At 39.9% G+C, this 14,602-nt stretch overlaps 1 protein-coding gene across 1 annotated transcript in view; it reads left to right on the forward strand.

The window, feature by feature from the left end:
* Nucleotides 1–13,185, forward strand: part of LOC139712997 (mannosyl-oligosaccharide 1,2-alpha-mannosidase IA-like) — a 78,506-nt gene extending 65,321 nt beyond the window's left edge. The window contains exons 8-10 of the mRNA XM_071624776.1: nucleotides 8,817–9,036; nucleotides 10,150–10,322; nucleotides 12,973–13,185. Coding sequence (XP_071480877.1) covers nucleotides 8,817–9,036; nucleotides 10,150–10,322; nucleotides 12,973–13,185 — 606 coding nt within the window. The remainder of the gene's footprint in view (nucleotides 1–8,816; nucleotides 9,037–10,149; nucleotides 10,323–12,972) is intronic.
* The last annotated feature ends 1,417 nt before the right edge of the window (nucleotides 13,186–14,602 follow it).

The raw sequence follows: 14,602 nt of genomic DNA on the forward strand, positions 1-14,602 counted from the left end.
TTGCATATTGTCAAAAGCTTCATGTGAAAATGATAATCCCAATGTATCTCAGGTTCCATCTATCATCTTACATCTATCGTCTGATTGTCTGTTCCACCTTTGTACATACATGTAGGTGTAGTCATGCAGCTGATATAAAAACAAATTATTTTCTGTTTAATACAGTTCACATCCCCCTGAAAATGTCAAAATTATCAGACAGTTACCATTTTGATAATGATGGTGTATTCATCGTCATCAAATTATAGTTCTGCCTGAGAGGGCAGTGTATTTTCTTTCTAGAATGGAATTTTTGAGGTGGGTTGTCATGAGGAAAATTGTGTGGTATGGGGTGGGTGATACATAATGCATGCGTTGCCATAGTAATACCATATGGAGCTGGCGCTGTTTTGAGCATCCGGTTGCATTGATGACATGATAACTGTCAGTTGAGGACTTGTACGCAGCCAAGATATGTATGATTTTCTCAAAATTGATACAGTAAGCAAAAAAACTAATTTCTGGCAATTACGCCAAGAAGTTTCGGGATTGATTTGTAATCATTTGGCTTGTCAGAAAGTAGGGGGCTGGGACTGCAAGCCGCTGAGGAAATGAAATTGCTCGGGAGAATATTGTTGCCTTTCGCCAAGGAAATGCCTTCCTCGCCAGGTTGTATCATAATTGCCGACCGCAATGCGAGCTGGCAATGTAATTGCATCCTAATCGGTTTCCAACTTGGGGTAATGAGCCGAAAGGAATATTGCTAAATGTTATGGGGGAGGTAATTTGATGGCTTCCCACTGCCACATATATTGGTTTAGGCATGTGGGTTTGTAGATGACCGCTGAAAGTGGACATCGGACGAGGCAAGATGGAATAAGAGGAAGTGGGAGGAATTTAACTAAAAAAGAATACATGGACTAACAAATCTGTCTGATGACATTTATGGGTGAAATCAAACCAAAAAGAGGATGTTATACAATGTAGGTCTAGAAGGAAATTAGGTGTGTAGACACGGGTACTGTACTGTTCTGTACCGACTAATAAAGTGCTGTATGTAGAGCTTCAGATAAACATTTGACTCAATGTACATTTGTACCTGTCTATGGACTTTATGTGTGTGTGTGTGTGTGTGTGTGTGTGTGTCTGCTATGACAAATGCACTATTTGCACACACACACACACACACACACACACACACACACATGTGTACATTGTATGCATATTATATAGTGTCAGCTATAGCAACTGTAATGTACATTGTACTTCAGAACAAAATGGAAACAAGTCAGTACTACTGTATTCATTGAAAAAGTGAACATTCAGTATCACAATTGTTAATATGTCGTCTATAATTTCTTATTTTGTAGTTTATACAAGGTTTCAAAAGCTTTTAATACAATTGTACCTTTGTATCCTATGCAAAATCATATACCCCCCCCAAAAAAAAAAAACAACACACACACAAAATGAACAAACAAGACATTTAAAACAAACAAAAAGATAAGAGCAAAGTCTTCCATGGCAACACAAAATCATTACGCCAAAAATTTGTTATAAGATATGAACTCTATGGAAGATGAGAACATACAGGATAAAATGCACCGGACAGGTTAACAGACCAGTTCGAATGATGTCATGTGATTGTTTTTCAGGATGTACTTAATTCATCTTGTACATTTCCTGGATTCATTCAGAATATTATTCCAGCAGCTGCCTCAGTAAAAGACACGGCGCAGAGAATTACTCTTTTAGAGTTGCTGAGAATGTACTTTTATTTTCTTTTTTGATGGTTGTTAATTAAGCACTTAGGCTAGTAATTCTATTTCATCAAGATCATTTTATATCTGAGGTACTGTAAAAGTGGATCATTTCGTGCGGCTAATTTTTCGCGCTTCTGTGGGTAAGAAGAGTTTCGCGTGTTTTTATTTCCGTGGAATCCAGACATCAACTACTGGAACATATGGCAAGCAAAAATATTTGCGTGCTTTTATTTTCACGCTGATTTCGGATAGCGCGAAATGCGCGAAAATTTCAACTCCGCGAAAATTTCGGAACTTTTACAGTAAGAGATTTTGAGGCTAGAATGTGTATTGGTAAAGATGCTTTCAATGTAGTTTTTTGGTTTTTTTTGTTTACATGATTTTTTTAATGAAATGAAAATCTCTCAAGAAAGATTTGAAAGGAAAAGACAAAAAAGCACACACACTCATACACACAAGGAAATGACAGAGTGCCCGATCCATTTGCTATTGATGAATTCACCACGTTGATATAATTCCGTGTAGCATTCAATCAGAGTGCAAAATTCCATCCCCGCTGGATGGGAAGATACGACCGGCGCAAGGCTAAGTGGCGGTTTATGAATAATTGAGGATAACGCGAGTGTCGAGTGGATAATCTGGCCTCAGCCGGCACTTGAAAAAAAGTGGGAATATGATGCTGTTTGCTGCAGTTTTGGACTCATAGCTTGTATACCATGTTTTACATGTTATGAATCTTCAGCGAAGTTTGCCATAATCTGTGTGGTGCTGCCTCCAAAGTAGCATGTGATATGTTGTTGGAATTATTTAGTAAATTTCTATGATGAAGGTATGCTATTACACACCCATGGCTCTCTTAATCCAGCAGTATGATGAAATATTATGTGTGTCTGGTTCTGTACAGCATAATGACGTCGGCCAGATAATTTACTTTTGCTGCAGAATGAATAAATTCCAACATGATAAAGATTACATGGGATGGAATGCATGGTTTGCCTTGAAGCTCAGTTTCATTGGAAGTTTTTTATAATGCCTTTTTATTACCCACGCCGATGAAAATCGGCAGGGGGTTATGTAAAGGGTTCCGTATGTTTGTTTGTTTGTTTGTTTGTTTGTTTGTTTGTTTTTTGTTTTTTTGTTTGTTTGTTTGTTTGTTTGTTTGTTTGTTTGTTTGTTTGTTTGTGTACAAGATAACAAGAGAACGGGTAAACGGATTTGCACGAAATGTTCAGGGAATGTTTGGATAATGACAGGAAAGAATCGATTAGATTTTGGTGATAATCGGTTGACCCTTGCAAATTCTGTGTGACCTTGAAGTTTTGACCCCATGGTATAGTGACCATTCCGAAAATTTCCCGTTTCTCACTTTGCGATTTTCCGCTACCATACGAAGACATAAACTCCCCAACGATCCGACTTCGCTGCTCAAATGTTCGTAAGAATTCCGAAATTTACGTTTAGGCCTATTTGAGGGACTATGTCCTTCTAGATTTATGAAAGTTCGTTCTCCGTCATCACAAACTGGCCCGTATTTTGATGATTTTTCAAATTAACATTGATTGTTTTTTTCGTTGGAGGAGCATTTTGCTCGGTCGCAGTCACACTGCACGATATGCGTGCTCAATGTCAATGCGTGTGCAAGGCCGCTGAAAATGCATCGCGCTCTACACTGTTGGTGCAAAATTGCACCGGGGACGTTGCGGCGCTCGTTGGTGGCCGAATACTGGTGCAGTAGACATTTGCATTCAACCCTTGCATTGAATAATTCCCGTAGACACTAATCATAGGGGTAATTGCCTAGGGGGTACGTAAATTTTGTTTTTCTTTTTTGCTTTTGTGGATACCATCAAAGATCGTACACTCATATGACCTTTGATATTTGATGATTTTTCAAATTAACATTGATTGTTTTTTTCGTTGGAGGAGCATTTTGCTCGGTCGCAGTCACGCTGCACGATATGCGTGCTCAATGTCAATGCGTGTGCAAGGCCGCTGAAAATGCATCGCGCTCTACACTGTTGGTGCAAAATTGCACCGGGGACGTTGCGGCGCTCGTTGGTGGCCGAATACTGGTGCAGTAGACATTTGCATTCAACCCTTGCATTGAATAATTCCCGTAGACACTAATCATAGGGGTAATTGCCTAGGGGGTACGTAAATTTTGTTTTTCTTTTTTGCTTTTGTGGATACCATCAAAGATCGTACACTCATACGACCTTTGATATCATCACACTCTCGGCTTGCTATAATCAAAATATCCCGCAAGAAAACGGCGTATTTCTCGATTTTTAGCGCTTTTTCCGCGACCCGTCGCGTAGACAATACTCTTAAAACTGGACTTAATTCGCGCGCGCTTGGAAAAGTTCCGATTCTGCACTTTTGACGGTGGAATTTGGGATTTTCGATGGATTTTTGGAGGAGACTTAAGGACTTTCCTGTACGTGAATGAGTGTTAATACCGTATGTGTAATGATGTGATTTGCGTGTGATGTGACTGTAGAACCAAAGATCGTACACTTCAGTGTACGATCTTTGGTAGAACTCACTGGCTGGTGATAAAGCACACTGGCAATTAAGTGGCCGAATTCTGGTAGATGACCGAATGCACATTATGTTTACCCCGACTTTGTACTTAGGCGTGGGTCTGCCGCCTTTGACGGCCCCTCTCTAGTTCATACTGTAGAAGCTGTAACAGGGCTCTATCAACACCATAGGCGTAGCTGTGACATAGGATATTCTATGGTGACACGACATTTGCTCTTGTGACAATTGCTTCTGTCTTTTTTTCTCCAAGGACTTTGGGTTAGGTGTGTGATAGGGTTTCAGGTTTGGTTTGGTGTGAGTATTAGGATTAGGGTTAGGGTTGTGTTTATGGGTCGAAATCATGTTTAGCTTAAAGGATAAGTCCACCCTCATAGACATGTGGATTGAGTGAATGCAGCAATATTAGTAGAACACATCAGTGAGAGTTTGAAGAGAATCGGACCATCCGTTCAAAAGTTATGAATTTTTAAAGTATCTGCATAGTCACTGCTGGATGAGAAGACTACTAGAGTGTATGATGTCACATGCGTACAACGATATAAGGAAAATATAAAGAGAATTTCACAAAATTTTACTTTTTGAGAAAAGTGCACATTTCCTCGACTCGTCACTGACGCATGTTAAGGTTAATATTATTCCCCCTTGCCTTCTGAAAGAGGGAAGTCAAGTGTTCTTTTATTATGCGAGAAAAGTGAAAATTTCAACTGATTGACAAATTGCCCTGCATCGATGTAAATAAGCACTGAATTGATCAGTGTTTTAGTAGTAGCCATGATAAAAAATCATGGGCGTACATACTCGAGTGGGATTCGAACCCACGACCTCCTGATCACCGGACAGGCATCATCTCCACTAGACCACCGAGCTTTCGTCCGACAGTGAGTGTTGGTTCTAATCCTTATATCATGCAGCGGGTACTGCGTATATCTTGAATTTTCCTTATACTTTCTTTATATCGTTGTACACATGTGACATCACAAGCTGGAGTAGTCTTTTATTCCAGCAGTGACTAAGCAGAAAGTTAAAAAATTCATAACTTTTAAATGGATCGTCCGATTTTCCTCAAACTCTTGCTGATGTGTTCTATTATTAGTGCTGCATTCACTCAATCCACATGTCTATGAAGGTGAACCTGTCCTTTAAAGGGACTGTACAGTACTGGTTAAGGTGGGGATTCATGTTTTGAACATTCTTAGGTGAGATAGTGAGAAACATCTCATGAAATATGAAAGAGCATGTAATTTTAAAAAGGATTCAACGTTTATTTGATGAAAATTGGTGTTCAAATGGCTGAGATATCCAAAAAAGTGATAATAATAAAAGGCGACATGCCCCACCTTTATTAGGATCTCTTTGTTTCACCTTGTTTTTGGATATCTCAGCCATTTCAAGACCGATTTTCATCAAATAAACTTTTGATACCCCTTATGATTGCATGATCTTTGACATCTCATAGAGTGCTTTCTGAATATCTCGCAAAACGTTAAAAGCAAAATTCTCACCTCGACCAGAACTGTACATACCCTTTAACGTGCAAATATTTCATGGAAGCAATTGTCGCAGGAGCAAATGCCATGGAACCATACTCTATAACCAATGTGTGGTTGTGATGTTGGAGGACCATATTTAATACTCTACAAATCTGTTTACACACACAACACACACACAAACACCACCCCCACTCCCTCCCCCCCCCCAAAAAAAAAATAAAATAAAAAAAAAAATAAAGAAAAAAGAAGAAAAAGAAATGGTTTTCAAAGGTCAAATTTTGAAATATGTATAAAACAATAATTTTACGTCTAGACTCACATGTATACACATGTGCAAATGAAAAATGTTGTAGTCTGCATTGTGATACAAAAATCTATCCATCCTGGGGCTTTTGCTCATGTGCTTTTAAAACCCTCGAGAAAAATTGCCCTGTTCAGTGTATGTGGCATGGACACGACTACAAAAATCTTTATTTTTTCCCAGCCTGTGGTTAGGAAAAACTCTATCAATCCTTAGATGAGGGTGCTCCTGGGTCACACTCCAATTTGTGATCTGTCACTTGGTCTACTCCCACTTGGTCTAATAGCTATTCGGTCTCAACCCACATGGTCTAATCCCATTTCGTCTACAACCAGTTCGTCTAACAACCATTTAGTCCAATTGCCACTTACCCTCATTACCAGTTGGTCTATTTCCAGATAGGCTATGCCCATTTCGTCTAATACCCACACTTTATTAGACAAAATGGAAAAAAAAATCCAAGGAATCAAAATTGCAATTAGACCATCTGGTCATTAGACAAAATGATAATTAGCCAAACTGGACATTAGGCCAAGTGAGGATTAGACCAAACAGGCATTAGACAAAATTGATAGTAGACCAAATGAGTTTAGCCATAGTGGTGTTAGATGAACTGGGAAGTAGACCATCTGATAGTAGACAGAGTGGCAATAAACCCTCCTGTCACTATTCAAAAGCATGCACAGTTCTGAGATTTCAAGTACCGTATGCTCGCCATCAAGTGATGAAAGGCTGTGAGTAGGATCGATTTTTGCGGCGCAGTGGCGGATCCAGGGAGGACCGCAACCGGCGCACGCCCCCCTTTATTTTTTGTTGAAACAAAAGAAATGAAAAGCAAAAAATGGGGGAGGGGTGCTGCGCCCCCCCTTTAATTTTGTAAACGCGCCCCCTCTTTACGGAATTCCTGGATCCGCCCCTGCAACGCGACCTAAAAACAGATGATTTAGATGCTGAGATGGTGTATACTATCAGATTAACTGCCGAACCTTCAGCGGCAGAGCATAGCCTGCTCAGCCCTACCCAGCCTGGCCATTGCTGGTGATTGTTTGGCTGTCACGACATGGCCGAGAGAAAGTCACCAGCCGCATGTGACCGGCTGCTTGAGACACTCAACTGATTTCTGCGCAGACGACAGAATCTATTCCATGGAGGTGTCATTTCAGTATCATGTGACTAATTAATGATGAGGCTGGGCGGTGGATGGAATAAAAAAAGCCATGTATTGAGCTGCGATACTACTTATCTCAGTCACACAGATGTTTGTATCACTGAGATATACATTGTACATACATACAGGGCTCGACACAAACTTTTTTTTTCTCTCTTTCTGGTGGCCCCCATGGGCCACTAAAATCTGTAGATCTGAAATTTTGGTGACCCAAAAATGAAATGTAGTGGCCCAAAATATATGAAAACATATCAATCCTTTTTTAATTGTAAGTGTCCAATGGGGCCACCAAAAAATAGGCACTTTGGCAATTTAGTGGCCCATTATCAATTTTTAGTGGCCCCAGGCCACCGGGCCATTAGTAATGTGAGCCCTACTGTATGAAGAAACAATGCTGTATTAACCATGCACACACCGTTGCATGAGACAAATTCTAGTATTAAACTTGCAGGAATAACAAACACAAAGTAAACACACTCATACATGCAGAATGTCTTGCTGAACTGCTGCAACTTCAAATATATTGATTCAGTAGTACATTGCATGATGCCCTGGTCAGATGCATTGTGAAGTAATGTGATGACACAGTTTAAAAGTCTTTTCTTCTCCACTACTCTCTGACAATATCCTTTGTCTAAACACCAACTTTGAATTCAAATTGCCACATTGGAGCAGAATTCCCAGTGCCTGTGTCTGCAGCAAGGGTAATGATGACAGAGTGTCAATGAACACTTGCTGTGAACCACCACTATGTGCTGGAACAATTCATCTCCCCCCCCCCCCCCCCATGTTTCAGGCGCCTTTGTAGCATTCAAAATACAAATAATTGTGTTTCCAAGACAAAATGACAGATGAGGTTTGCTTGTGCATTGACAGTGAATCACAGGTGGATGAATGCAGAATTGTTTCCCAATTTGTGTCATTTTGACTCCAGCAATCTAACATTTGTCAAGGGTGGATTCATCTCGAATTTTAGGGGTCTTGTTGGAGTGATTCTCTCTCTTCCTCACTCTTCCACTATGTGTTATCTCTCCCTATATGTTTTCTCCATCTCTCTTCCTCCCTCTCTGTATCTTTCTATGTCTGTCTGTCATCTATCTCTTTCTCTCACACACATTGTGTGTATGTGTGTCTCTCTCCCTCTGTCTATATAATTATATATATATATATATATATATATATATATATCTCCCTTTGTTTTCTTTCCATCTTTATATGTATCTCTCTCTCTTTATATATATGTGTGTGTGTGTGTGTGTGTCTCTCTCTCTCTCTCTCTATATATATATATATATATACATATCATGTATATATCTATATCTCCCTTTGTTTTCTCTCCATCTCTCTGTCTCTCTCTATCCCTCTTTGTCCTTTGCTGTCTGTTTGCATCTTTCTGTTTCGTCATGTCTTTGTGTTTCCTTTCTGCCTCCCTCTCTGAGACTCTCCCCTGATCTTCCTCTTTTTTTTCCTCCATCTGTCTTTGTGTCTCCCTCCTCCGTCCATGTCTCCGTCCATGTCTTTCTGTCTGTCTGTTCGTCTCTAAAATGTCTCTGCGTCAATTGATTTTGCAGGCCATGGAAGGCCGGATGAAGCAGAAGTCTGGTGGCAGCCTGACGTACTTTGGTGACATCCGGGCCAACCGCATCGACAAGAAGATGGATCACTTATCGTGCTTCTCTGGCGGGATGTTTGCGCTGGGAAGCAAGTACAGCGACGGAGCAAAGAGGGAGCACTACATGGACCTGGGGAAAGAAATCACAAAAACATGCCATCAGTCTTACGACAATACAGGTAAATATGGACACAGCCAAGAGTGGTAACCCATCACATCTAGGGAGAAGAGTTTACTACAGAAGTCTTCATCTCATCGTTAAATTGGCAACTCTGAATATCACTTCACATGTATTATATTGCACTATCAAAGATTACAAGGAACTGGTTACAGTGGTTACAAGAATTGCCAATTAGAGAGAGAAACAAGGAGTTTAGTCCTCTGCAAACTGTTACCAATTTAAGAAGCAATTGTTGATTTAGCATTTTAGAAACTATTGAAGATTTTGCGATCAAAATGGTCAACATTGGGCTCAAATGAGTAGAATGAATCTGCCATATGAAAGGGACATGAACAATGAATGATGTAAATGAAAGATTCCAACCACAACAATTTGGTTTCTTGGAATAGAAAGCTTAAGAGATGTAGGGGGAAATATCTGTTATGAATCTGTCTAGAAGGTGTCTATATAGTCAAAAGATGTGAGAGCAGCAGCATCTACCATGGAGCAGGGTTTACATGGCAGTGGTGGTAGTGGAGATGTCAGCACAGCGGAGATGATTGTGATACTTGTTGGTAATTGCATCCTGAGCTGAAATAGGGAAAGGAAGAAAAAAACCAAGAGAAAAAGGTATTAAAAAGGAAGACACAATCGTGATAAAGATCTGTTACAGGAGTGATTGGAGTAGTAGTAGTGGAGAGATTATATGCATGATCTCTTTCTTTAATACACAAACTGTAAATGTGAAAATTTTCATGGGGTTGAAATTTTCACGCATCTCACGCAACCAGAAGCTAGTGCGAAAAGAAAAGCATGCAAATATTTTTCCTTGCCATATGTTCCATTAGTTGATGTATTGATTCAGTGAAATTAACAACACGCAAAACTCGTCTAACTTGACTGAGCGCAAAAAAATTACTCATGAAAAAAAAAACAAAAACCACTTTTACAGGAGATATGGACAAGGCCAAGAGAAGATATTCTACTTTCATAGAAAACATGTGGATATGTCCAGCTTTATCCAACTTCAACACATCAGTGCAGATTATATGTACCAGTATTAAGAAAACAATTCCGATACTATTTGTCTTTGTCTAATGCTAAACATTTTTGTACATTGATGCCCCCACAGCAACCAAGCTAGGACCCGAGGCGTTCCGATTTGAAGGCCGGGCAGAGGCAGTGGCGATGAGGCAAAATGAGAAATATTATATACTGAGACCAGAGACGATAGAATCCTACTTTGTGCTGTTCCGAGCTACAGGGGATCCCATCTACCGACAGTGGGGATGGGAAGCAGCTCAGGTAAAGCTTTAGTCCATCCTGGCTCTAAGAAGAAGATTTATATTTTCCCCTCCATCTTCTCCTAGTCTCCTCTTCCTCTTCTTCTCTTCCCCTCCCTTCTCCTCCTCTTCCTCTTCTGCCTTACCTTCCATTCCTCGTCTTCTTCTTCTTTGTCCTCCTCTTCTTCTTCTCTTCTCTTTCTAGCTCTTCTTCCATCCCTTCCTCCTCCTCTTCCTCCTCTTTTTCCTCCTCCTCTTTGTTCCTCCTTTTCTTCCTGTTTCTCTTCCTCCTACTCTTCCTCCTCCTCTTTTATTTCTCCTCGTCTGCCTCTTTTTACCCTCATTCTCTTCCTCCTAAACGTCAATTCCTCCTCTTCTAGCTTCTTCCTCCTCCTCCTCTTCTTCCTCCTTTTCCTTTGTTTTTCTTCTTCTCCTCCTCCTATCCTCCTCATCCTCTTCCTTTTCCTCTTCCTTGTCTTCATCCACCTCTTTCTCCTCCTCTTCCTCGTCCTCTTTCTCTTCTTCCTCCTCCTGCTCTTACTCCTCCTCTTTTGCTCCTCATCTGCATCTTTCTCATCCTCCTCTTCCTCCTCCTCTTCCTCTTTTTCCTCCTCTTCCTCTTTTTCCTCCTCTTCTTCCTTCTCATCCTCACCCTCTTCTTCATCCTCTGTTTTTTTGTCCTTCCTCATCTGTTTCTGCCACCTCTTTCTTTTCCTCCCCCTCCTCCTCCTCCTTATCCTTCTCCTCCTCCCATCCTTCCCTTTCATTTGGTTAACTTTGTCTGCTCCTTTTCTCTTTTCTCAATCTCTTTTTGCCTTCTTTTGATATTTTTCAGTCATTGCCAATAATGATAAAAGATAATCCTGATAAAAGTATATTGTCTATGGATGCATGAATAATGGATTGTCTGCCATTTAGCATGCCAAACAACTTTGAGTAAAAATGCATGTTTGAATAATCAGTGATACATTTTATTGATTTTTTTTAAGTAAAATTGAGGCCTTCCATGTATTGCACATCTCCCTAAGCACACACATGTCATGTTTAGAGGGGAAAAAATTGTTAATAATTTGCACCATAAAAGCTTTTTCTGATGAATACTTCATGAAGAGTAGATTGTGTATCAAAAATTGATGGCCTATTTTTTTTTTTTTCAAATAGGACTTTACTGTACAGTCTTTCTCACTTTGTAAAACCCAAATTATTTGGCTTTGTGATATGAAATGTTTGCACAGGAGTCATGAAGAAAGATCATTGTTTCAGTAGGTTATGAGATAAATGGGAAAAATTATAGATATGAAGCCAGATATTTAAAGGAAGTTTATTGAACTGTAAAGTCATTGTTTGAAATACATATGGTACACAGTTGCTCAGTTCAAAAAAAAATTGGAATTTTGTGGCTGAGCTGTATAATGATGTTCAAATTGTAAGCATAGAAAAGTTTAGAATGTTACAATTTCACTATGTAGATATCCGTAAGATACAATGAGACTGATGAATTATAAAGAATCATTTTAGAATTTCATTGTTAGAAGTAATAGTTTGTTCTAAGAATGCTGTCTAATAGAAAATTAAGTATGATAAATTTTGTCACTCCATTTTTCACCTGAAAGCTGGAGCAAAGGTAATTTTCAATTCAGTTTCAATTGCAGATGTATTTCAAATAAATTGGAAGTTTCTTTTTTTTTTTTGTAAGCTGTGTCTTCTGAAAAACTAGCAATGAATATGTAAAGATAAAAAAAAGAAGAAGAAGATACAGTACCAGACCACAAGGTTATTGTTTCTGGGAGTTCATGGGTTAAATATCTCACATTCACCAAGCTCTGAAGCATTCTTTTAGTAGACCAAGGTCATATGGTATGCTGAGTTACATGTACATATCCTGCAGATCTCCTTAAGTGTGAAGGGTAATGAAGAGTTAATCGCTCTGGGTAGTATATTGAATGTCTGCTTATTGTGGCGACAATATTGATCCAAGCTTTTCCCACACGTTAGATGTGATCTTGTTCGATGTGTTATACATAGATAACTGTCTTGTCTGATGAGTGATTTAGAAATTTATGCTGTCCTCGGAAGATGTGAAAGTTGGGTGCTAATCAAGCTGGAAGGGGCTAGAATATGTGGAGAAAGGCAGAGATGTATCTCACACTGTCCTAAAAGTCTTGGGTGTTCCTCGGTGCTGTCAATTTCTTTTCTTTCTTTCTCTTCTTTAGTGGGGGGGGGGGGGGTGGAGATTATCAGGTGAAATAGAGAATAGAGAATGTAATAGTATACATGAAGCTATAATCAAACACTGTGCTTACATTATTTTGCATTAAGACAAAAAGACTAGCTGTTCTTCCTGTCATTCATTGTGATGCATTCATAACAGTATTTCTAATGTGTGCTTTCATCTATTGATGAAACTTGTTTAAGATCTGGGGGGTGTTTCATCAATTTAGTCAGCGCTGACAAGTTGTCAGTCTCTGACAATTTTAGCAAAATCCTTGTTTCTGATTGGCTGAGATGCTCTGGTCACTGACTGTTACTATGGTTATTGTTGGAGACTGACAACTTGTCAGTGCTGACTAACTTGATGAAACACCCCCAAGAGCTGTAGATTGTTGGAAAGGCATGCTTATTCAAATGATGAGCCTATATGTTTTCACCCTTTCATCCTGTCTCCCCTTCAGGCTATTGAAAATCACTGCAGGGTTGCCAACGGTTACTCCGGAATCAAAGACGTGTATGCCAGCACCGTTACTCACGACGACGTACAACAAAGTTTCTTCCTCGCCGAAACGCTCAAATACCTCTACCTTCTCTTTTCTGACGAAGAGTTTTTCTCATTAGACGACTGGGTTTTGAACACCGAAGCGCATCCGCTGCCAGTGACCAAGTCATAGCGTCGTGTGATGATTTTAGTTCTCGTTAAAGGACACTCTTCTCTTCGGCAAAGTTCGGCGCACACACACAATGAATCAATGCGGAGGTGGGAGAAGACTCTACAGCTTCAAAGCAGCGAAAAACGACAGCTCGGCTGCGAGAGAACCATCAAATTTCTTAAGTGTACAGACAGAAGAAAGATATTTTTGTCGTTTTGTTTTTTTGTGCGAGCCGAAGGGCGACGAGTGAGCAATACGTGAGAAAAATATCCGTGCCAATAGGTGGCGCACCTCGCCGTGACAGCGGGTGACCTCGTTGCACTCCGGTTCAGAGTTAATGGAAATTTTGCGTCACCAGCCGCCACCAGGTGTTGATGGAGATGATCCAGCGTGCTGTGAAGCCTCAGACACGATATCTTATTCACTGAAATGCATTACACGCAGAGTGTCATCACGATGAAGCTTAATGGTAGATGCAAAAGGCGTCATTGATCCCTGCATTTCTGTGCATTGACCCGACAGATGTCAACATATCGAACACAAAGGCGTCAAGTCTTACAAGAATGCTTGTTTTTCTTCTTCTTCCTTTTTTTTTCCAGATGCTAATGAATTGAAATATAATGAAAGGAGAGATGCAAACAGAGTGTTTTGAAATGATCGTCTCCACTTGCCTGCCATGTTCAAGTTCTTGTTATGACTAGGTCCAAAACCTGGTACTCTTTGTGCAATGCCATTGTCTACTGGGGGAGGTTTAAAGAAGCCGTTTTCTGCTCAGTGAGTAGCCTTAAGCTTTAGCTAGCACACCAGATTTCAAAATGTAAAAGAAAAGGTGACCTGCGGGAAAGAAAAAGGCGGCCAACTTGATTGTGAGACTGGCCGGTGACCAATTCACTGGCAGATCTCGGGGTGTGTGTAGTTCCCAGCCTTGCTGCTCAGACCACATTTTTGACCCTCAGACAGGCTTCAGACAACCTGTCCCCTTTTCTCTGCACATCTCAAAAAAGAAAAAAGAAAAAAAAAAGAGTAAGGGTGTAGAAAGTCATGATGACTTTGGTGCGTGATGTTTCAAACTTTGGGAAGAGATATATGATGTAGACAGCTTTTGATAGTTATCAGTTTGTAGAGCAGAAAAGACCTCAGATATTGTGAGAAAAAAAAAATTCTGGTGGATTTACAATTCTGCACTAGCATTTATGTGAGTAATTTAGACAGGCGAATTTGTGCATTGCACCAAAACTTTGACGGGACAACGGTGTCAGCCATAAAGCCAAAAAATGAAGTCTGCCGCTATTTTATGATAATGGTATTTTTTTTTTTAAAATCACCATACGTCTGTACTGTCCAAATCATTCTGAAAGTAGTCCCATCCATGCATATATATGTTGGGAGTAGGGATGGAAGTATGGTGTAAAATTATACACATAGGAAAACACCAAGG

This window comes from Diadema antillarum, unplaced genomic scaffold, assembly GCF_040938485.1.
Source record: "Diadema antillarum isolate AM-2024a unplaced genomic scaffold, OU_Dant_1.0 seq00001888_RagTag, whole genome shotgun sequence".
NCBI classification, from domain to species: domain Eukaryota; kingdom Metazoa; phylum Echinodermata; class Echinoidea; order Diadematoida; family Diadematidae; genus Diadema; species Diadema antillarum.